Genomic DNA, 24,611 nt, shown 5'->3' with positions numbered 1-24,611 from the left:
ATCACCTCTCACCACAATTGAAAACACGTTAGAGATATCTCAGCCATACAGTATTGAACTAAAACTAAATGATTACCTCAGCCACACGTTTTACTCACAAACCTTCTGTGCAGAGGAAGCCAGCAATAGCCAGATACAGAAATACACAATGCTCCACCATTCAAATCATGGCGGATATGTTTCTCAACACCATCCTGCTACGTTCGCCCCCATCACCCTCGAGGCCGCCTTACCAATCAAGAACCTCTCTCGGTCTTAAGTACGGCTTGGCCTCTGCAGCAATGAGTCCCACAGAGTCTTCACCCTCCGAGTAAAAACATTCCTCCTCATCACAGTTCCAAAAGGGTTATCCCTTCACCCTGAGGCTGTGCCCTCATCTCTCCACGTCCACTCTATCCAGGCCTCTCCATATTCTGCAAGTTTCAATCAGGACCCCCCACTCATTCTTATAAACTCCTTCGAGCACAGACACAGAGTCCTCAACCACTCCTCACGTGACAAGCCCTTTATCCCAGAGATCATTCCTGTAAACCCCCTCTGGATCCCCTCCAATGCCAGCACATCCTGCCTTCGATATGAGGCTTGAAACCACTCATAATATTTCCAAATGTGGTCTCAGCAGTACATCCCCGCTCTCGTATCCTATCCCTCTCAAAAATGAATGCTAATATTACATTTGCCTCGCTAACTGCCAAATGAACCTGCATGTTAGCCCTGCATCCTCAACGAGGATTCCCATATCCCCTTTGGACACACACGATTGGTGCATATCAATACGATAATACAGCAATGCTGACAAGGTGACATGAGGTAACAGGGACTGAGAGTGTTTGTGTGAGGAGTAAAGGCCTGTACTGTTCAGTCAAACAGATATTGGTGCTGCATTTTCTACAGAGTGCATCAGCGGCTTGGTAAAGGCACTTTGCACAGATGTAATAACAGCAAAATAAAATCTTCAAGCACAGGAGGCATTCTGCCCAACCAGTCAGTGCAGGTACTTACCATTAGCTTTACAAATTTGCAGGAAGGTCAGTTTACAAAGCCGAGCCTTCACTTGGGAGAGAGGAAACTTACCCTGCTATCTAACAGGAGATTATCTGGCTTAATGTCGCGGTGAATGAAACCCAACTGATGAATGCAGTCAATGGCCAAGACAGTCTCTGCAATGTAGAACTGAGCCTCTTCCTCAGACAGCGTGTCTTTTTTCATCAGCAGGGTCATCATATCACCTGGGGAAATGCACAGACACACACAGTCAGCAGGGGGCAATCACCTCCCAGGCACATGGTCAGCAAGGTGCAGAGGTGGAGGGAGGACCAACATCCTGGGCTCACAGCACGCACACACACGCACACGCACGCAGTGGGCTGAATGGCCTCCGTGTGCTGCATCAGAGTGCGTGGGTAGGCCGTTCAGCCCACTGTGTCGGCACCGGCTCTTTACAAACTGCTCACTCAGTGCCACCGTCTCACCTTCTCACTCACCCTGCATCTTTTTCCTTTTCAAATTAACACATAATTCTCATTTGAATTAACAATGAAACGATCTGGGGCAAACTGGGTCTGTATTCTCCAGACTTTTGAAGAATGACAGGAGATCTGTGCGACATCTGCAAAGTGCTTTTTAAAAAGGGATCCACAGGGCAGATATAGTCAAGACGTTTCCGCGCGCACTGCACCCCCCCCCCCCCGCCCCAATCGGCAAGCCTACAACCCATGGTACAGAGTTTCCACATAAGGAGCTGATAAGATAGACTGAATAGCCTCCTCCAGTCCAACATTCCTATAAAAGCCTCAATAGCCCCTGGCCCCGCCATACTCTCCTGGCCATGAGCCCCAAATGCTAACCACTCACTGCATGGAAACATTTCCCTTCATGTCCATTTTTTCCATCGTTTACTAAATACTTTTATTCCTGTGCTGTCATGCTTTTAGTATTTTCACAAGGGCGAATACTTTCACCTTATTCATCTTGGCCAAAGCAGATTGTGAAGATATTAAGCAGATCTCCTCTCAGCCTTGCCTTGTCTAAAGAGGACAGCCCCAGCTTCTCTCAATGAGTGGAACCTCCTGACTCCTGGTCTGGTAAACCTCTACCGCACCCTCTCGTGTCCTCCCTAACAGCCAGATCCCAGAAGTAGGTGCAAAACCCCAGAGCAGGCCAAAATGGTGCCTTATTAAAAAAAATCCCATCATTTCCTGCCTCCAAGCCTAGTCTCTGCAAAGCTCCTGATTATCGAGATGGTATTTAATGCAGAATTTGTATTTGAACACGCCCCATTCACGAGTCCTTATTAACTGAGTCAAGATCAGAGGAACAGGGACCAATACCACAGCAGCTAATGAGCCAGCAATTGAGGGGGTAAGGAGTTCAAATTCCACTTTGGCAGCTAAGGAATTTAAAGTTAATACATTAAAAAGAATCTGAAAGTTAAGCTGTTGGGTGAGGTATGCTGAAGCTAAGTCTGGAGAGACGGTGCGAGAGAACGATCTCTTTCCCCTTTTCTGTATTAAAAGGGATGAGGGCATCGCCGACCAGGCAGCATTTATTGCCCATCCCTAATTGCCCAGAGGGCAGTTAGGAGTCAACCACACTGCTGTGGGCCTGGAGTCACGTGTAGGCCAGAATGGGTTAAGGATGGCAGTCTCCTTCCCTAAAAACAGATATTAGTGAACCAGATAGGTTATTCCTGACAAGTGGCAATTGATTCACAGTCATCATTAGATTCTTAATTCCAGATATTTTTATGGAATTCAAATTCTACCATAGTGGGAGTTGAACGTGAGTCAACAGAACATTATTTGGGCCACAGTTAACATCCAGCTATAATACCACTAGGCTATCGCCTCCCCCTGGAGAGAGAGTGATAATTTAGCTCAGGTGTTGGTTAAAGGCTATATGTTGGCCAGAATAAAATAGTGAACCCCTCTGCTCTTCCTGGATCTACTGGCTATGGGATCTTCTTTTATATCCACCCTGGGGGCAAAGATAGCCTCGGTTTAACACCTCAAATCAAAGACAAAGACAGAGAAACCATTACCCACTTAACCTCCCCAGTTCCAATAAAAAGCGATTATCCCGAAACATGGAATTCTGTTTTTCTCCCTCCACACATATTGCCAGACCTGCTGAGTATGTTTTCTTCAATATTTTCTGTTTGCCTTTCAGATTTCCAGCAGGATTTCACTTTGGTAAGGGGTTAAAGATAGACCCCACTTTCAGAGCACAGTTCAACTCTACCCGCTCATCCAGGAACAACGGGGATGAACTGCAGGACTTTGGAAACAAGTTAGCATAAGAAGACAGGTTGGATCTCTGGGGCCTGTGTTCCCTCCAACAGTGGAGGACGAAGAGATAAAATAACAGCGACATTTCAGATAATTTAAGGGATGTGATAAAGTTGCCAGTCCACTGGAGAGAGGCATTCATCCCAGAAATCACGATTGTACAAAATGCTAGTGTGGCCTCATTTGGAATATTGCGTGCAGTTCTGGTCGCCCCATTACAGGAAGGATGTGGAAGCATTGGAAAAGGTGCAGAGGAGATTTACCAGGATGTTGCCTGGTCTGGAGTGCAGGCCCTATGAAGAAAGGCTGAGGGACTTGGGTCTGTTCTCATTGAAGGAGGCCAAGAGGAGATTTAATAGAGACCTACAAGATAATCAGAGGGTTAGATAGGGTGGACAGTGAGAGTCTTCCTGAGGATGATGACTTCAGCTTGTACGAGGGGGCATAGCTACAAATTGAGGGGTGATAGATTTAAGACAGATGTCAGAGGCAGGTTCTTTACTCAGAGAGTGGTAAGGGCGTGGAATGCCCTGCCTGCCAATGTAGTTAACTCAGCCACATTAGGGGCATTTAAACAGTCCTTGGATAAGCAGATGGATAATGATGGGATAGTGTAGGGGGAGGGGCTTAGATTACTTCACAGGCCGGCACAACATTGAGGGCCAAAGGGCCTGTTCTGCGCTGTATTGTTCTATGTTCGACATGATCCAGCGGTGTTGTCAGGAACACCTCTGCACACAGAGAAGCAGAGTGGAAAATCTGGAATGTCACTTCCAGTTCTGACACAGCAAGATCCCACAGACAGTGTAACAGCAGCCAGATTGGTTGATTTGAAGTGAAGTGATATGGTGGACACTGGTTAAGACGCTGACAAAATTCACGCCAATGTCTTTTACAGTATCACCATGGGATCTTTCTAGTGACTGCCCGAAGTGCCAGACAGGACCACAACTTTTTTTTTTAAAAATGCCTCATGGGTGGTGGTGTTGACAATCATCTAGTAATCCAGTGGGTTAAAGCCTCAACTTTTCAGAGTTTAGGACACTGCCCGCCTAAATAAAGATCTGTCAAAGAGAAAAAGAATGCAGATTGTGGGAAACTTCTGCTGATGTTTTGTCAGTATCTCCCCACCCCAACACAAACAGGGCAACAGTGAGCAGAAACGAAGGGGTGCACCAGGGGTAAAGCTACAGTGTCAAAAGGGGGTTCCTGTCAGGCAGCATTGGTTTATGGCACTCACCACCCGGCAGAAACTCCATAATTAAATAGAGGTTTCTCTTGTCCTGAAAGCTGTAGAACATCTTCACCACCCACGCACCATCTGCCTCCACCAGGATATCACGTTCTGCCCGAATGTGAGCCACCTGAGAGATTGAATACTGGAATTACGTGATGAAGAAAGTATGTCATCTTGATCTTCTACCACTTTGGTAGCCTATGGTGAATACAGCTAGTATAATCAACTCTCAAAAAAAGGTCTCTCATTGGCATCCGCTTGCTGTCATCTTTTACTGCCTCAGTGTCCACCCTCCTAGCCTGTCCCTGTCCTTCCGCACCCTCCCTGCTTCCTCAACACTACCTATGCCTCCTACATTCTTTGTGTCATCTGCTAACTTAGCAACAAATGCCCTCAGTTCCTTCATCCAGATTGTTAACGTACAATGTGAATCATTCTGGCCCCAACACTGAACTCTGCAGAACTCCACTAGTTTCTGGCTGCCATCCTCAAAAAGACTTCTTTTCCCACACACTGTCTTCTGCCAGTCGGAGAATCCTCTATCTATGCCAGGACCTTGCCCCTAATGCCATGGGTGTTTATCTTACTTAGCCTTCTAGAAATACAAATAGATCACCTCCAATGGATCTCCCTTGCCAAACTTTGTTACCTTTTTAAAATATTCCAACTGATTTGTCAGGCATGGCCCTCCTCCCCTGCTTTGATAGCTCAGCCTTACTTTTATCACACACTTCCAAGTACCCTGCAATCTTGTCCATTGTCCATGCAGGAGATTAGAGTGGAGATGCATACTAACATTATATTCACCATTTTACCTGCCAACTGAACCACGATGGTACTGAACGGTACCCAAAGGATTAATATGGTGACTCCAGCTCCTCTCGCTGATGTTTTTACATGGTCTTGTACCCATCCTGAACTCCCCAGAGCTCAACCTGCTGATCACGTCAATGTGGTGCGAAATTGGGAGGCATGTACTCAGCACCAATTTTAAACAGAGCACATGCCCACCTCCAGAGATAAGATTAAAATCAATGGCTCTGGGTTTGATCAGTTACATGCAAAAGAGATTGTTACTGGTTTAGCCAACTTCCTACCTGTTCTTTCTCCAACATATCCGACTTGCGAAGGATTTTCATAGCATAGATGTGACCAGTGTCCTTCTTCTGTACAAGGCGTACCTGAAGAAAAACAAAGTCCCCAGAAGTATTTCAAAGAAACAGAGGATTCATTAAAAGATTTTCCCTTTGGGATGCTGTGTTACTGGAGAAGCAATACTGACAGTGAAAGTTAAAATATCACAGTACAGAGTTGGGAAATAGATTCACTTGGAGTTGGCGAGGGAAACGTGCCAGATTTGTTACTGAAACCCCAAATGACATATTTCAGCGGTGGAACCCTTCCTAGAAGTAAAGCTTGAACACAAATTGTGAGAATATTTGTAAAGGGATATATGGTAGACACAGTTTAAAAAACCTTAACTAAACCATGGGAGTCAATGGCTCAGTGCATTCTTCATGGCAACTCCCTATCCAATCACAGCTGGCCTGTAAACCAACCAACATCTTTTTCTCATGCCTTATAGGCTTGGTCCTTTTGCAATTTGGCATTCTGGAAACAGAGAGAGAGCTTTTGCGCTCCTGAGATGCTGCTTGGCCTGCTGTGTTCATCCAGCCTCACATTTTATTATCTGAGAGTTTCAACAATGTAGTTTTTCACGCCCCCCCCCCCCACCCCCCCCAACCAACAGGTTAAAGAAGTAGACAAAAATTTGGCAGATGGAGTATAAAGTGGGAGAATGGGAACCTGTTGACTTTGGCAGGAAGGTGAGAAAATAAGTGTTTTTTTTTAAAAAACAGACAGACTGAGAGGGGTTACAGAACTTGACGGCTGGCAGGGTTCTGATCTCCCTGTACACAATTTATTGAAAATTTAGCCTGCATGTACAGCACATAATGAGGAATGTAAGTAAAAAGGTCACTACAGCAGAAAATGGCACTGAGCAAGGAAAAAGTAGTGATAAGTCTTGCTGCATCTGGAGCATCGGGGTATGTGTACAGTAATTGTCTCCTTGCCATAAGAAATATTAACAGGAGGAGTAGTCCATTCAGTCCTTAGAGCTGGCTCTGTCAATCATTCATTAGGATCATGGCTGATCCAAAAATACTTTACAAGGAAGAGACTTTCATTGGAAATAGTTCACAGAAGGTTCACTTGGCTGATACCCAGGAAGAAGGGTTTGGCTAATTCCACAGCCTCCTTGCACACCTCAATTCCCAGCTGTTCACAGCAATGTGGTCTCCCAGGTTCTGAACCCGAATCATGGGTAACGCCTGTCCTGCCTAATCCCGTTAGCATTTTAAAAGTTTCTACGAGGTCCCCTCATTGTCCTAAACTCCAGTGAATACAGTCCTAACTGGTCCACTCTCTCTTCACATGTCAGTCCTGTCAAAGGAATCAGTCTGGTAAACCTTCATTGCACTTCCTCCATAGCCAAACCATCCTTCCTCAGGTAAGGAGACTAAAACTGCACACAATACTCTAGGTGTGGTCTCACCAAGGACCTGTACAATCGCAGCAAGACATCCCCAGGCAAGATTTTAGGAAAGAACACAAGCATTTTGCTTCTGTAACACTGAAGGAATGGCAATACATTCCTAGTCAGAGGTCGTGTGTGACGTGGAAGGGAATATGGTAGCTGGTGCTATTCACATGCACCCTCTGCCCTGGATTTTAGACGTGGAAGCTGTTGGAATATTAAAATAAGCACGACCTTGTATATAACCCGGCTTAAATAATTCACCCAAAAAAAACGACAACACATTTTCAGAAACAGGAACTTTCAACACTGCAGTACTGTTCCCTAATACAGATCGAGAATAAAATTGTCCACACCTAACATTTCAAGTGACTTATTTTGCAACATCAGGTTCCAAGAAGTTTATAAAGCAAACACCAGACTCACCTCCCCAAATGCACCTCTTCCAATAACTTTTAGGGATTCAAAGTCATCCAGACCTAACCTTGTTCTCTTGAGGCGAAGAAATTCTGTCTCTTTCTGAGCGTGTTGTGTTCTTCGCATTTGTTTCTTTGCAAACACAACAGAAAGAACATATCAATCGATGTCATCATGATTAATATGAACTCTGCAGACTGTTGCCAGTTTAACCAGTGGAAACTGTACACAAAAACAAACTCAAAACATCCCAAAATAACATCAGCAATCACATCCCACTTGATTCCCTAACAGAGACCCTTATTTCCTCCCCTTTGTAATTACACCCACTATGTTCTGAGGGAGAGAGTGAGTCTCAGGATTTTTGACCCAGTGACTGGAAAGGAACGGTGATATATTTCCAAGTCAGGAGCGTGAGAGTGGCTCAGAGGGGATCTCGCAAGGAGTGGGTGTTCCCATGTATCTGCTGCCCTTGTCCTTCTAGACAGAAGGTGGGTTTGGAAGGTGTTGAAAAGGAGTTTTGATGAGTTGCTGCAGGACATCTTACAGTTGGTACACTGCTACTACTGAGAATCCGTGCAGGCGGAGGTAGATGGGGTGCCAATTAAACAGAGCGAAGCCGGGATCCTACCCGTCACCTCTGGTGGATCTGAAAGATTCCACAGCCATTATTTTGAATAAAAGCATAGCAGTTCTCCCTCGTGCCCTGGTCAATGTTTATCCCTCATTAAAAATAGATTCTCTCATCATTCTGGGAGCTTGCATATTTGGCTACTATGTTTCCAGCAATTACAACAGACTGCACATTGACATTATTTCACAGGCTTTAAAACATTTTGGGATTTAGAAATCAGGAAATACACAATTTAATTAAAGTCTTCGGCATATTTTTAAGATTGCCCCATGAAGACTCAACAGTATACAACACTACAATTTAAAGCTATTTTTACAGCTTTTCTTGTAGAGGAAGTTGTTAATTGACATCAAGGCCAATATTAAACGCCATCTGTCCTGAGAGGTGATGATGGAAATTTACAGTAGTTACAAAACCAGTTAGAATTACTGGCAAAGCCATCAGCTCGTTGAGGAAGGACTTACATCTTCATCGGCTAATCCCTCCTGCTCCATGGCTTTTTCCAATTGTACTTGCCTGGAAGAGAAACAAGATAGATATCTCATTAATCACGAGAACAAATTGATTTTGGAAAGTCAAGTGTGAGGGGTAGCAGTTCAGGAGGCTGTGGAACGAGTGATCCAGAACGTAGCTGTGATCTCTGCCCGATTTGAGAATGGGTTTATCAGCTAGTACTGGGAAGGGGAAATAAAAGAGTCTGAGATTAGCACTACCACAGACCAAGGATTATGAACAATGTGGACTGGCTTTAAGCATCATCCAGAGGACAACTCTGGAGACAGTGCGGCACTCCCCCAGTCCCACATAGAGGTCAGGCTTGAGGTTTTGTACTGAAGTACTGACAGTCCTTTATTCCAAATTTCGGAGACGGAGAGAGATGCACCAATCATTTAGCAAATGGCCAAGTGGCAAGAAACAGAGTAGGGATCATTTGCGGGTACTGTCCACTAACAGGTAGGATAACACGAGTCGTATCCATGGGGATACGTACATCTAACCTCCAATTATTCACTGTATTTATGAACAGTTTATGTAATAGAACAAAGCCACAAATTGTAAAGACATGAAGCCAGGCAGTTTTATAATTATTGAAGACAGAAACACGGCTCGTGGACTCCCTCTATAGGGCACTGCACGCCTACCCACAGCAGGAAAATGCGCATTTCAGTGTGAAGAATACAAAGGAAGATGGGCCAGATGGCTTACTCTTTTGTTGTAGATGGATTCTTCAGCGTAGCAATATCTTCCAAAGAGGATCACAGCAGCGTAATCAAATCAACATTGGTGACCATGCCACATGAGGAGATGTTAGATGATGGGAGCGAGGCGGATGTTAAAAACAGGCGAGGACAGGTGGAGGGACCGAGAGAGGAAATTCCTGACCTTGGTTCCAGATGGCAACTGAAGACAAAGCTGTTCACAGTGTACAGAATGAACAGGCTGGAATTCTTCCCAATATTCCTTCATGTGATGTGTTGCTGGCTGAGCCAGCATTTATTGCCCATGTGGAATTACAGGTCAGTCAACCATATTACTGTGGATCTGGAATCTCATGTCGGCCCGACCAGGTAAGGATGGCAGAATTTTCTTCCCTAAAAAGCGGCAAAAAAGTGAACTAGGTGGGTTTTTTCGACAATCGACAATGGTTACACGGTCACCTTTAGACTAGTTTTTACATTTTTCCCCCCCCAGAACAGTTGAATTTGGGGAGGTGCAAAACTTTGAAGGGAATTCAAATGCAAGACGCAAGTTGTAAAATTAAATCAAGGTATCACCAAACCAGAAGCTACGAGCAGCCAGCAACCATGAGGCTAAGGTTTAGACGGACACAAGTGCTCAGATTCTTTCAAATCTAAGACATGCTGATATCTCCCACATTGTTTGTTTGAACAAGGATCATTTTCAGATGTTTCGTCACCATTCTAGGTAACATCATCAGTGAGCCTCCGACGAAGCGCTGGTGTTATGTCCCGCTTTCTATTTATCTGGTTAGGTTTCCTTGGGTTGGTGATGTCATTTCCTGCATTGACATCATTTCCTGTTCTTTTTCATCAACATCAATGCAGGAAATGACATCACCAACCCAAGGAAACCTAACCAGATAAATAGAAAGCAGGACATAACCCCAGCGCTTCGGAGGCTCACTGATGTTACCTAGAATGGTGACGAAACGTCTGAAAACGAACCTTCCAGCTCAGCGAGCAAACTCGCATCCAGAACCTCAACCTGAGCTACAAACCTTCTCAAAACTCGCAAACAAGGAACACTTCTGAGCCCTTCACAGTCCCATTGAGCAATTAGCACACTGTGCTGTCTGGAGTCACAGGAACCATCTCCCTGACGTTCATACCTAAATGATTCCATTGTGGAAACTGTTCCACTAATCCCATGCAAAACACCCAGAGGTCATTAAGTGATCCCAAATCAAAATTCAAACCAGCTCCAACATGGCACCATGGTGGAAAATGGTAACAGTCACTGAACTCAGCAACATTGACAATTTAACTGTTAAACATAACAGGTTAAAAAGATGACAAAGACAGACTGGGGCACAGTGAATGCACGAGAGAGCGCGAGAAAAGGCCACATCAGGATGAATATCAGAGAACAGGAAGATACCAAGCTGCAGCTCATTCCCAGAGATAGAAGTGGTGTATTTCAGGGAGAAAGTGGTGCAGTGGCTTTGTCGCACGACAGGTAATCCAGAACCCCAAGCAAATGGGGAGCACGGTGGCTCTGTGGTGAGCACCGTTGCCTCACAGCACCAGGGACCTGGGTTTGATTCCAGCCTCAGGTGCCTGCCTGGGTTTAATCTGTGTATTCCAGTTACCTCCCATTGCTCAGGTGTACAGTTTGTGTGGGTTGGCCATGCTAAATTGCCCATTGCGTCCACAGATGTGCAGTTCAGGTCGATTAGCCTTTGGGAAATGCGGGGTCGCAGGGGTTGGGTCTAGGCAGGATGCCAATTGGAGGATCGATGCGCCACATGGTCTGCCTTGACACTGTAGGGATTCGACGATTCTAAGATTCTAAAAATGTTCTTGCACCATGGGTTCAAATCCCACCACAGCCATTGGAAGAATTTAAATTCAATTAATTTATCTGAATATAAAAGCTAATCAGCGATAGTGACCATGAAACAACTAAGTCAATTTCATTAATACCCTTCAGGAAGAAAAATCTGCCATCCTCTTAGCTAGCCTGGCCTACATGACTCCAGACCCACAGCAATGTAGTTGACTCAACTTTTTTGTTTTAATTATTTATTCACTAATAGGACATGGGTGTGGCTGGCTGGACCAGCATTTATTGCCCATCTCTAGTTACCCATTGAGAAAGTGGTGATGAGATGGCTTCTTTGTGCTGTAGATAGACTACCCTCCGAAATGACCGAGAAATGGCCACTCCGTTCAAAGGACAACAGTCACAAGCATCTGCTCAAACATTCCTAAGAGCTGGTAAGGAAAAAGAAAACCATTAATCACAGCATGAATTAAATGAGTTTTGTTTTAAAAGAAAGGTTAGAATTGGGAAAAGCAGTGACAGATTCTAGGAATGAACTTTCGAGTACAGGAACAAACATGTCTTAGCACAGTTACACAGGGCTCTGGGGAGCCCACACTCAAGAGCGTGGTGTGCAGTTTTAGTCTCCTTATCGGAGGATAGATGTTATGGCGATGGAGAGAGTACAACAAAAGGTTTATCAGATGGATTTCTAGGATGGCTGGACAGACGTAAGAAGAGAGACTTGGATCAGTTAGGGCTGTAGTCACTGGAGTTTAGAAGAATGAAGTGGGAATCTTTAACCTGTAAAATTCAATCTGAACTGGACAGGGTAAACATAGGAAGGGCATTCCTAACCATGGTGGAGTCCAGAATCAGGGGTCATAGTTTAGTTCAGCGATAAAGGGGGATATCTTTTTGGAGTGAGATAAGGGGAACTGGCTTCACCAGAAGGTGGTGACCCTTGTGGCTAAAAGGGTATTGAGGAAGGGTGGGATTAGAGTATTGAGCTGGGTGATCAGCCACAATTATATTGAAAGGCAAAGCAGCCTTGAGGGGCTAAATGGCGTAGTCCCATTCCTATCATCTATGAAAGATCAAATATACTAAGCTGCCACACCCAACATCATTCAGAAGACAAAAACAGCAAAAAAAAGACAGTGAACGACATGAGGTGACAATGAGGAAGATAGCGACTTGGTCAAAAGAGCCTCAACACATCTTAAATGAGGCAAATCTGCTAGAGAAAAGTGGAAGTGGAAGAGGCTTATGGGACAGAATTCCAGAACTTTGGAGTTTACTCCCTCCAAACCACAGTCAGTTGTGCTACAGCACGGTACTTCCGTTCTCATGCAATTTTGGGTTGAGAGAAAAAAGAAACACAATAGCCACACCATTTGGGACTGGAATCTTGCCATAGCAATACAGGGAGTGTGCAGGTCCTACACCAATAGCAAACGTGTGTTGGAGAAACACATGCTATATAGTGGAACTGCCTGTACTGTGGTGCACAGTTTAATGTCTCTCCTGACAGGAGGTACATCCAAGAGCACAGCACTTGCTCAGTGTGGCAGTGAAGGGTCAGCCTGGGCTGAGAGTTCAAATTCCCAAAAGGGGGATATGAACCCACAACATTGTTAGGGACAGTTACACAGCCAGCCTTGAATAGCATTGTTTGATTAATCATCCCAAATACTAACAATGCTGTTTAAATGCACAGGCACCTTGCCAATAACCAACTTGCCTGGTGAGGTAAGTTTGACATCTTGAGCTACCAGGCTCACAGTGGATAAGAGTGGCAGACAACAGACAAAGGTAACAGTTTGAGTGTAAAACTGCAACTTGGAGTCCTCATGCCCTTTTAGCTTTTAAACTTCTTCCTCGCCCCCACCCCACCCCATTCATACACATGCTCCATTTGTTCTCTACGAGGCCCCTGTCCCTGAATGTGTTTAAAACATTTTTAATGTTCTCCAAGATAAAGTGTGGAGCTGGATGAACACAGCAGGCCAAGTAGCATCTTAGGAGCACAAAAGCTGACGTTTCAGGCCTAGACCCTTCAGAGCATTTAATGTTCTCCAGTTCTCTGGAAGGTCATTAGCCAAACCAATCAATTGTGTCTCTCTTCCCTCAGTCACCACATGAGTACTCTTTACCCCATTTTCATTTCAGAGTTTGGTTTCTCATGCAACAAACCAGTCATTTGCACAGGCTAGAATCTTCTCTCCTTTGGAATTCTTTAGGTTTGATTCCAGCTTTCACAGTGTCTACAAGGAGACTGTGTAACAGCAGGGGGTCCTGAGGATAGGGACAGGCTGGACACATTAGGTATGCAGTGGTTCCAAATACTTGATTAGTGAGATGTGGGGATCCCTGGCTGGGCCAGCAGTAAATGGCCATCTTGAACTCCCCTCCAGAATGTGGCTATTAGGTAAACTAAAAATGGGGAACTCCAGGATTTTGACACAGCGACAGTGAAGGAACGGCGATATATTTCCAAGTCAGGATGATGGGTGGCTCGGAGGGGAACTTGCAGGGGTGGTGTTCCCATGTATCTGCTGCCCTTGTCCTTCAAGATGGAAGTGATCGTGGGTTTGGAGGGTGCTGCCTGAGGATCTTTGGTGAATTTCTGCAGTGCATCTTGGAGATAGTACACACTGCTGCTACTGAGCGTCGGTGGTGGAGGGAGTGTGATGTTTGTGGATGTGGTGCCAATCAAGCGGCTGCTTTGTCTTGGACGGTGTCAAGCTTCTGGAGTGTGTTTGGGGTTGCACTCATCCAGCTAAGTGGGGAATATCCCATCACACTCCTGGCTTGTGCCTTGTCGACAGTAAAACTGCGTTGGACTAGATGGAAGTGGCACTTGTACCTCAGTAGTGCTGGCTGTTTACCAAGTAAAGACACACTCGAAACCTCAAACCGTCATTAACATCAACTAAAAACCTCAGGCTAGAGACCACTCCCCAACATCTGCTCCCACGGGTACATTCATCTTCCTGTTCCTCAAAACGAGCCAAACCACAGGCAATTAGATAGGGGCACACACACCCCTCGATACTAACTAACTGTTTGAGATCCACCCACTTAAAAGAACTTGAGAATATCCAAACACAGCGTATTCATAGGGAAGTGAAAGACTGTAGTGAAGTACAAAGACGGAGCGAGGAAGTGTGCAAAGGAACAAAATAAAAAAGGGGAAAAAAAGGAGAGGAGGAAGAGTTCCACTGAAGTAGGACATCCTAAAATACTGCACAAGCAAATCAACTTGACAGGCTTGTCAGGTTCAGTCAGTTCTGTAGGAAGACATGTTGTGCACAGCAAGATTCCCTCAATGTTGACACATGACCAGATAATCTGTCTTTGGCAAAGGGACAAATATTGATCAAAGTGGTTCAGAAAGACTTCCCAGGACTTGATGTGACGCAATGAGATCTACAACATCTACAGGGTCTCGATTTAATGTCTCATCACAAAGCGATCACCCTCCTGAGGGAGCAGCTCTCTCTCAGTGCTGCCCAGGGAGAGCCAACACAAGAGTTTCTGCCCAAGGCACCACTGGGCACATAAACCCAAAACTCGATGAAATAAGGGCAGAGGGGAAAGAGAGGACAGGGAGCTAATTACTGAACCAAATGAAGATATCAAACACAATGGTAACTTGATATCTGGGCAACCCAAGTCCCAGTGGCTTCAGGCTATCGATATCCGGCTTATCTAGAAAACTGGAGGAGCATAAATCTCCCGGAACGCTGGGATTCAGCCCTACTGAAACAGTCACATCCCAGCCACTGGGAAAGCATCTTCAACCACCCTGAGCTCTCGTTGCTGAGATCACAGCTATATACTCTCCAGCAACACACTTTTTCGAATATTCATTCACAGAATATGGGGATGTAAGGAGAAGGGGTGTCACTGGCTAGGCCAGCATTTATTGCCCATCCCTAACTACCCTCAGGGCAGCTAAGAATTAGCCACAATACTGAGAGTCTGGAGTCACAAGGGTTTTTCAAAATTCGTTCACGGGGGGGGGGGGGGAGTCAGATGTCACTGGCTCGGCAGCATTTACTGCCCATCCCCAATTGCCCAGAGGACAGCTAAGAGTCAGGCACACTGTTTTGAAAGCCAGACCAGGTAAAGATGGCAGTGTCCTTCACCAGGAGACATTGGCGAACCAGATGGGTTTATCCCGACAATGGATAACAGATTCACAGTTCGTCATTGTTAGATTCTTAATTCCAGATATTTTATTGAATTCAAACGCCACCATCTGCTGTGGCGGAATTCGAACCCAGGCTCCCAGAACATTATCTGCGTCCCTGGATTAACAGTCCAGCAAGGATACCACTAGGCCATCGCTTCTCCTTAAATGGCAGGTGACAGATTTTCTTCCTTAAAAAGGACATTAATGAAGCGGAGGGTTTTTTAAAACTGCATTCAATAATTGTTATTATTAGACTGGCTTTTTGGCGGGGGGGGGGGGGGGGGGGTGGAAAGAGGGCAGGCGGGGAGAGAATGAGATTTGAACTCACATCCCCAGAATGTTAACCTAGGGGTCTGGATTACAAATGGTGACATTACAACTGCACCACTAGCTGACCCCTCCTGTGGGGGAAGGCAAGTTGGTGGTTGGGAGGGTCTTTAAGTGTTCCCCCTCTTTCCAATTGGTGGAATACCACTCTACAGCTATTAGGACGATTGCATAGAAGAAATCATTCTGTCTGGTGGAGAAAATATCAAGAACAAGGAGGCATAAAATGAGCATTAGGCCTTCCAGAAAGGAAGTCAGGAAGGATAGTGGAAAGCTGTAGCTCCAGTTGGAATCAGTGCCGAAGTTTGGAGTTCCATTTTGTTTTGTTAGGTAAAGAGATGAAACATTATGGAGCGAGTGTCACTGGGTCAAAATCCAGGCCTTGCATCCCAAGAGCATTGTGGGTGCCCCTACCCTACATGGACTGCAGGGGGTCAAGAAGGTAGTTCACTGCCACCTTCCCAATGGCAAGTAGGGATGGGCAAGAAATGCTGCCCACAGCTTGTGGATTAATTTTTAAAAAATATATACTTGGACAAAAAGAATTTTAAGTGCTGACCCATCCAAATGGTGGAGCAGGTTTAAGGGGCTGAATGACCACTTCCTGTTATGAGGTAGAGGCTGTGCACCAGGCGTGTTCCTCCAGCTCCACACTGTCTTGTCGCAAACTGGAACCAGCTTCTCAGCTTGGAGTGGAGTTGGGTAGCGCAGGACAACGAGTTTCTGCACGTGTCTGAGGCCCGACTCCTGCGGAGAGACATTCGCTGAGGCATCACCAGGCTAAAATCGGCTCATTCAACTTCAGCCACCGGCCTTAAAATTTACCTGCCAATGGCATTGGCCTGCTCCATATGTCCATTGCACAAAGCCACACACTGTGCTGGCAGAAGCAGTGGTGACGGTGACAATAGTGATCACAGTAATGGTGATGATTATTATGATGGCAATGCGATTGCAAGAATGGGAGCAACGGCAATGGTGGGGACATCAAGATATTACAAACTACAGAATGGACAATAAAATAGAACAGAGCGCATTAAAATGGTAAAACAGTTGAAAGTACATGGCAGGCGGGAGGCCTGTGGTCGAAGGTTTTGGTCTTGTACTCATCAGGACCAAACGCAAGAATAGCAAATTGCAATCACGATAATAATGTTACTGCAAAAATCTGTAAACCAATCAGTACCTGTCTTCCCTGCAGTGTTATGTTGTTGTGAATATTTAAAATTTTCACCATCTCCCGCTTGTCATACAATCAGAACAATTTACGGAACAGGAGAGTTTTCTACATAGCAACGTGTCGGCCAATCAGGGTTGACTTGCAAACTGGTCAGCAGCTTTCTGCCTGTTGTATAAATTGTTGTGTTTAAGAGTGATCACGGGAAGCAGTTTTTACACTAAGGCCATTGGCCATCTAGAAATTTCTCCATCCAAAAAAAATGGTGTGATGCAGCCCGCAAGATCCAATCCTTGTTTGGTAAAGTGTATCAACAGGAATAATGCAAATTCAACAAATAAAAAAACAAAAAAAGGGTCACATGGAGAGAGGGCAAGTGATAATGTTCCTGGACTAATAATGGTCTGGGGATGACAGTTTGAGTCCCACCTCAGCAACCAGTGGAAACAACACTGAATTAACAAATCAGGAATCGAAAGCTAGCCTTGATAATGGTGAACTAGGGAATTAGACAATTCAGGAGAGATGTTAGGTATGTAAAAATACATAGAGGGAGGGACAGGTTTTCAACTCTTCCATAAATGGCAGCGGATGCTGGATCAGTTGTTAAATTTTAATTCTGATTTAGATAATACCTTTTGCTTAACAAAAATCTAAGGGATATGGGCCAAAAGTAGGACCTATGTAGATAGGCCACAGATCAGCCATGATCTCATTGAATAGTGGAACAGGCTCGAGGGCTGAAGATGATCTACTCCTGTTCCCAGATGAAACTATTATTGAATTTTAGTTACAAGAGTGCGTCCAGGAATGAGAAACATTGGTGATGTGGATAGGTTGAAGAAATTGGGACTCTTACAGAGAAGGTCACCAACAGGAAAGACAATAGAGATTTTCAACATCATGAGCAGGCTGGATAGCGTAAGTAAGGAGAGACTGTTCCTGCTCATTAAAAAAAACACAAAAATGGGGAAGGCATAGACTTAAAGTGCATTGCAAATGAAGCAAGGGTGGCACTAGAAGAGAAAAACAACAAACACTCATACAGGAATGCAAGGCCTGGAGGTGTGATGGAGGCAGGTTCAATAGAGCCATTCAAAATGGGCACTACATGATTATTCAGATCGAAATGTTGCCATGGGAATGGAGGGGAAAAAAGGAGGGGAGATTGGCAGTCAGGTAATAGAACTAGCACGATAGGCCGAATGGCCTCCTTCCGCAACGTAACAATGCTATGATTTTGTTGTAAAATCCTGTCTGATTTGTTAAAAGGGAGGAATTCTGCCTTTTTTAAAAAAAAAAAACACCTAGTGAACGTAGTCCAGGCTCACTGCACTCTGCCTTTTGGCTTGCTGGTGCCATTTCAGTCAGTAAAAAGTCATCTGGAGAGCTGAGCAGTTCCAGGGAAAAAGGACAGCTGGCACCAAATGTTGGCGCTGTCCAGACCCCAAGAAAAAGAATAATGAAAATTAGAAACAGTGCAGGTTAGTAGCTACCTGGCAGAACAGGAGTGAGGATCCAAACAAACACCCAGAGATTAAAAAGTTACCTCATTTCTCTCTCTTCGTGCTGTGCAATCAGGTTACTGTAGAAATTTTCCAGTGTCAGTTTAGCCACGGTTACTCTCTCCCTTGTGTGATTACTCATTGCAAAAGATGCCGTGGAGTCTCCAATCATTGCCATGGTAACCTGCCAGAAGAGAGAGTGGAGAAAAACACTATCAAGCAGAGAAAGTGCTCAAGGAGAACAGATCGGTTTATTACAGGCATGCAACTGAAAAAAGGAGACAGACAAGAATTAACCAAAGATGCAACAGGCTTCTGCTTCACACAAGTTGTTTAGACCACAAGCTGGAGATAGAAATCATACTCTCAGATCTAGCTCAGAGAACATTCTCATGTTTGTACCTTCTAATTCACTGATAAGAATAAAGAATAGGCCACTCGGCCTGTCAAGCCTCCTCCTCCATTCAACAAAAATCACTGCTGATCCAAAAATCAACGTCACCTCTACTGAGTAGATGCCCCTAACTGAGGCTTCAATGGATATTCTACATTTAATCTCGCTGGTGGAGATGCTGCGGGTCTAACAAACCCAAAAGTTGGAGGCTGATGATCTCATCATTGTCTGAACAGTAGGGAATTCCTCTGGTAAATCTGTGGGTTAGGGGCAGAAGATGGCTATATCCTTTCACTGTTTGCAGGATCTTAGCCAACAGAGACTGGCCGTGACGAACAGACATAATTCTCAACAAAGGAGCTATTTTGGCACACCCTGTGATTACATACAAAACAAATCAAAGGTCTGGCTTTGGAAGATTTGATAACTGTTATTCCTAAAGCATCTACTGACTTGGTTTAATTAATAAAACCTGATTGTTGATAACGTCACACAGTGAGCTACACAAGCAGTGAACTTCAAAAAGCTTATTACAAATCACATCTTGACTACTGTCCCAAATCGATTTGGATGCAAGTGCCAAAGAAGTTTTATTAAAAATTACTTCTTTTAAAAAATAAAAGCTTCAGAATCAAGAGCACCATCGCAGATATAGAGAATTGTGCTCAGATTTTTAAAGACTGATTCTGTCAGAACAATGAAAAATCTAAAAACTAAATAATCTGCAACATTTTTCCTTCTGTAACTGAATCGGAGCCAAAATGTTACAATTTCCTTCTCTGTTACTACTGCCCGAGAGTGTTTCCATCAGTTTCAGTTCTCTCTTCAAGATTTCCAGCTTGTGTGCACTTGTGTTATATGAAACAAAACCAAAAGAAAGGGACTGCTAATGAATTCTTTACTTTGCCATTAACTTGTCTTAAAATCCGCATGTGACATGAAACTGCAGAGTCACAAGGTGTTGTCTTTCATCAATAGAGGGATTGAGTTTGAGCGCTGTGCAGTTATGCTCCAGCTATACAAAAGCCTGGTTCAGCCACATCTGGCTGAAGGGTCTAGGCCCGAAACGTCAGCTTTTGTGCTCCTGAGATGCTGCTTGGCCTGCTGTGTTCATCCAGGCACATACTTCGTTATCTGGAGTATTGAGTCCAGTTCTGGCCACCTCATTACAGGAAAGATGGGGAAGCATTAGAAAAGGTGCAGAGGAGATTTACCAGGATGTTGCCTGGAATGGAGGGAAGGTCTTACGAGGAAAGGTTGAGAGAGCTAGGGTTTTTCTCGTTAGAACGACGAAGGAGGAGAGGTGATTTGATAGAAGTGTACAAAATGATCAGAGGTATAGATAGCGTGGACAGCCAGAGACTTTTTCTTAGGGTGGAGGCAGCTATTACGAGGGGACATAGTTTTAAAGTGAGTGGAGGTAGATATCGGGGAGATAGAGGCAGGTTCATTATTCAGAGAGTGGTCAGGACATGGAATGTATTGCTGGAGAGGGGAGTGGAGTCGACCTCATTAGGGGCATTTAAGTGGCTATTGGATGATAGTAAGGTAGGGTGGAGGTTAGACAGACCTTAGAATTAGGGTAAAAGTTCGGCACGACATTGTGGGCCAAACGGCCTGAACCGTGCTGTACTGTTCTATGTTCTCATCACAAAAGATCCTGCGGGGCTATTTCCAAAGGCACCCAAATATTACAGGATGGGCCTTGAACCTGCAACTTTCTAAACTCCAAGCGTTCTGCCCTGACTCACACCCAATGTCTATTTAATTCCTGGTAATTTTAGCAGGAATATCTCAGGAAGTCAGGATATGGACGCAGAGCAGGGCAGTCCATATAACATTTGGGTTGACGATCTATCAATTGTAAAAGAAAGGTGTTGTGGATGAACAGTTGGTTTCCCCATATCCCGGTAGAATTGGGCATGGTATTTTTTTGCCTCCCCCAAAAAGACAACTCAGAACTCCATTCTTTGACAGAACTGTGGCAATGGCCTTAATTCTGCCACTTTCCTTTTCCTCGAGCAAGAACATAACACACCCAAATGAAAAACTCACTCTGGTTTGCTGTACTAGATTACAACAAAACAAAACTAGATTACAACTGAAGCCTCCAGGCAACTTTAAAAAAAAAACAGGAAACAGATGCCTTCAGATTAAATTTTGCAGGTGAAGATAGATTGATCTAGGCACAATATGTATATTTTGCAGGCTAGTACACAGCTCCTTAATTTGTTAAGGATTGTGTATTTACATAACACCCTATACATGCTTAGGATAGACTGAAAGATTTTCACAGCGATGAACCTACAGTTTTGTATGTGCTTTCTGCTGTGGTATATACAAGTGTTTCTACACTGCAACTGCTGGACATTGTCCCAGAACAGGCAAGTGGTTCTATAAATGTGAACAGCACCATTCTACCATCAAACACACAGGAACGATCACCCCTCCACAATCCAGTACAGCCAGGTTAGAGGCTGAAGTTGCATCGTTGACAATCTAAACTACAGTTTAGCCAACTGAGCTAACCAACCAGGTGCTGTGACTAAGTCAGTGCAGACAGACTTTATGCTGCACTGGCTCTTTGCTGCAGATCAACCGTATGTTGTGGTGCTAGTCTCCCCATAAGGCTATTTTCCAGGGTTACCAGGTTAGTTCATTAACTTAATCCCTCCTAGCTCTGCGAGTCACCTTTACCGAGTACAGTAACTACTGTGATAAGTTGCCTGATGAAGTGAATGCAGTTAAGGCAGCAGGGTGACTCCGTGGTTGGGGACCCGGGTTCAATTCCATCTTCTGTGCAAAGTCCACACTGACAGTCACCATTCTCCACCCCCACCCCCCCCGGTGTCTGCGTGGGTTTCCTCCAGGGACACCAGTGTCTTCCCACAGTCCAAAGATGTGGGAATTACAGTGGGTTGGCCATGGGGAAAGTGCAGGGTTGAAGCCATTATGGAGTTGTTGGGGGGCTCGCTCTGTGTGGGATGCTCTGAGGATCAGTGCAGATTTGATAGGTCAAATGGCCTCTTTCCACACTGTAGGGATGCTCTGATTCTACACCCTTGGTACTGTGATTTTAAAAATGCAGGCTTCTTGCAAAGAAGCAACATCTACTTTCCTGATCCTCTGATGCTGCCTGGCCCGCTGTGCTCCCCCAGCTCCACACTGTGCTATCTCAACCTCTTCCTTAGTTAGGTCTATTCTTGCCCCTGCAGTCAGAAGGATTAAGATTCAAGCTTTCATTAACAGGGGGATCGCGTTTAAGAGCCGCAAGGTTATGCTGCAGCTCTACAAAACCCTGGTGAGACCACACTTGGAATACTGCGTCCAGTTCTGGTCGCCCTATTATAGGAAAGATGTGGAGGCTTTGGAGAGGGTGCAAAGGAGGTTTACCAGGACGCTGCCTGGATTGGAGGGCTTGCCTTATGAGGAGAGGTTGACTGAGCTCGGACTTTTCTCTCTGGAGAGAAGGAGGAAGAGAGGTGACCTGATCGAGGTGTACAAGGTAATGAGAGGCATGGATAGAGTCAATAGCCAGAGACTTTTCTCCAGGGCAGGACTGACTGCCACGAGGGGTCATAGTTTTAAGGTTTTACGAGGAAGGTATAGAGGAGACATCAGGGGGAGGTTCTTCACCCAGAGAGTTGTGAACGGTTGGAATAGTTTGCCAGTGGTAGGTGTGGAAGCGGAGTCATTAGTGACATTTAAGCGACTGCTGGACAGGCACATGGACAGCAGCGAATTGAGGGGAATGTAGGTTAGGTTATTTTAGGATTAGGATTAATCCACGGCACAACATCGTGGGCCAAAGGGCCTGTACTGTGCTGTACTTTTCTATGTTCTATGTTCAAGCTGCACTTCAGAGGCACTAATTTGCACTGTCAGGAATATAAACATAAAACGGAGGCCCCACTAACCTCTCAGGGGGATGTTAAAAGTTCCTGTGGCATTACTTTGAAGAGATGCAGGGGATATTTCCCAGCAGGAAGCGGGTAGGGGTCTTAGCCAATATTTATCCCCTCAGTCAACATTACCTTAGAGAGAGTGTGATGCACCTCAAAAAGACCGTGACAGGAGCAGCAATACTCTACTCCAAGGTGGACTGCAGCTCACCACCTTCAAGGGGCAACTAGGGACAGGCAATAAATGTTGGTCCAGTCAGCAATGCCCGCTTCCCATGATTGATACAAAACAAACAGCTACAACACGCATTAGTCTGCCACGAATGTGGGAGTGCCAACTCTCTTTGCTGGTCCATGCCCCCATCCTGCCAGATTCCCAGCTCAGCCCACATAAGCTTTTGTGCTCCTGAGCCTGCTGTGTTCATCCAGTCTCACATTTTATTATCTTGGATTCTGCTGTTCCCATTATCACAGCCCTCCCACAAGAGGAGAGGGGGGGGGGGGGGAGGGGGGGGAGGAGGGTCACAGAAAGCAGCAACATCAGGCCACAGGCCAGAAACTTAGTGTGGGTGGGAGAGAGACAGGACTAAAGACAGCAGAAACTTTTAAAAAATTGGCACGGTATTTTAAGTGACTTCAACCCTTTAAAAAGGGGAAAAAAAACACAGACGATAGTTTTGGCCTCTGGAGCTCTCACCACCCCAACCAAGGAAACACCACCCAGCTCCAAGACAATACCGTCCGATCAGTATTCCATTATTTGGTTGTTAAAGAGAGTGTAGGCCTCACCCAAAGTGAAATATTGCCACATTCTTCATTCTTAAAGGAGCACCAGGCAGACTGGAAGCCGATCGATCAATCAACAGCAAAGTTTGTGAAGATGGTGTCGTTTGATCAAACGGGTTACTGTGAGATTGACACAATGGCGACTAACATTTTTGTTTGAGGGGAGAAAGGAGGTGTTGGTCAAATTAAATGCTAAACCTCTCTGAAAGGGATGAAATACAGAAGGACAGGGAAATAAAAATGCACCTCATGGGGCAATGATGAGCAAGACTCTCAGACTGGCACAGTGGCTGATGTTTCTTCGCACAATTGACACATGGATGGAACTTTAGACTGAACCCTCGAACAGAGGAACTGTGAACCAATCTCATGCTTTTCTCAAATACACTCATGAAAGATCACACCTGTGGGAGAGTCTCGGGTAGAATCTCAGAATCAGGGTCACCCGTTTACAAAGAGACAGAGGAATTTCTTCTCTCGGAGCACAGAATCTGTGGAATTCTTTGCCACTGGAGGTTAAGGCAGAGCCAATGGGAACATTCAAGGTTGAGAGAGACAGATTTCTAATCATTAACAGGACAGAGTGATTATACATAGAGCATAGAACAGTACAGCACAGGCCCTTCGGCCCAAAAATGTTATGCCAAACTTCTACCCTAATCCGAACTCTATCTAACCTCCACCCCTACCTTACACTATCATCCATATGCCTACCTAATAGCCGCTTAAATGCTCCTAATGAGGCCGACTCCACTACCCTCTCCAGCAATGCATTCCACACCCCGGCCACTCCGAGTAAAGAACCTACCTCTGGTGTCTCCCCTATTATCTACCTCCACTCATTTTAAAATGATGTCCCCTCGTAGTAGCTACCTCCACCCGAGGAAAAAGTCCACAATCTATACCTCTGAACATTTCGTACACCTCTATCAAGTCACCTCTTATCCTTCACTATTTGAGGAAATTGCAGGATCATGTCCAACATAACCTATTGTTTGGGGATGAGATAGACACGGATTTTAAAAATCACAAAAGGAAATCAAGCAATGTGGGGAAGAGGCAATAAGGCAGGGTTAAGGATTATCAGATCAACCACAATTTCATTAAATGGCAGAACAGACTCAATGGGCTGAATGGCCTACTTCTGCTCCTACATCTTCTGTTATTTCTCACTTTATACGTTGACAGAACAAAGTGAGGTA

At 45.0% G+C, this 24,611-nt stretch overlaps 1 protein-coding gene across 4 annotated transcripts in view; it reads right to left on the bottom strand.

The window, feature by feature from the left end:
- LOC125461130 (serine/threonine-protein kinase 38-like) overlaps window positions 1-24,611 on the bottom strand; it is a 77,381-nt gene that overhangs the window by 10,143 nt on the left and 42,627 nt on the right. For 3 of the 4 annotated variants that reach the window (XM_048549557.2, XM_048549556.2, XM_048549555.2), the window contains 6 exons: window positions 18,372-18,511; window positions 8,579-8,630; window positions 7,490-7,612; window positions 5,622-5,705; window positions 4,528-4,651; window positions 1,075-1,229 (listed from right to left, as the gene is read on the bottom strand). In XM_048549557.2, the coding sequence (XP_048405514.1) occupies window positions 1,075-1,229; window positions 4,528-4,651; window positions 5,622-5,705; window positions 7,490-7,612; window positions 8,579-8,630; window positions 18,372-18,505 (672 nt within the window). In that variant the 5' untranslated portion in view covers window positions 18,506-18,511. Of the gene's footprint in view, window positions 1-1,074; window positions 1,230-4,527; window positions 4,652-5,621; window positions 5,706-7,489; window positions 7,613-8,578; window positions 8,631-9,320; window positions 9,707-18,371; window positions 18,512-24,611 lie in introns of those variants that run through there. The other variant, XM_048549558.2, reaches the window with a different exon arrangement.

This window comes from Stegostoma tigrinum, chromosome 18 (assembly GCF_030684315.1).
Source record: "Stegostoma tigrinum isolate sSteTig4 chromosome 18, sSteTig4.hap1, whole genome shotgun sequence".
NCBI classification, from domain to species: domain Eukaryota; kingdom Metazoa; phylum Chordata; class Chondrichthyes; order Orectolobiformes; family Stegostomatidae; genus Stegostoma; species Stegostoma tigrinum.
This window is presented reverse-complemented; position numbering and strand designations above follow the sequence as displayed.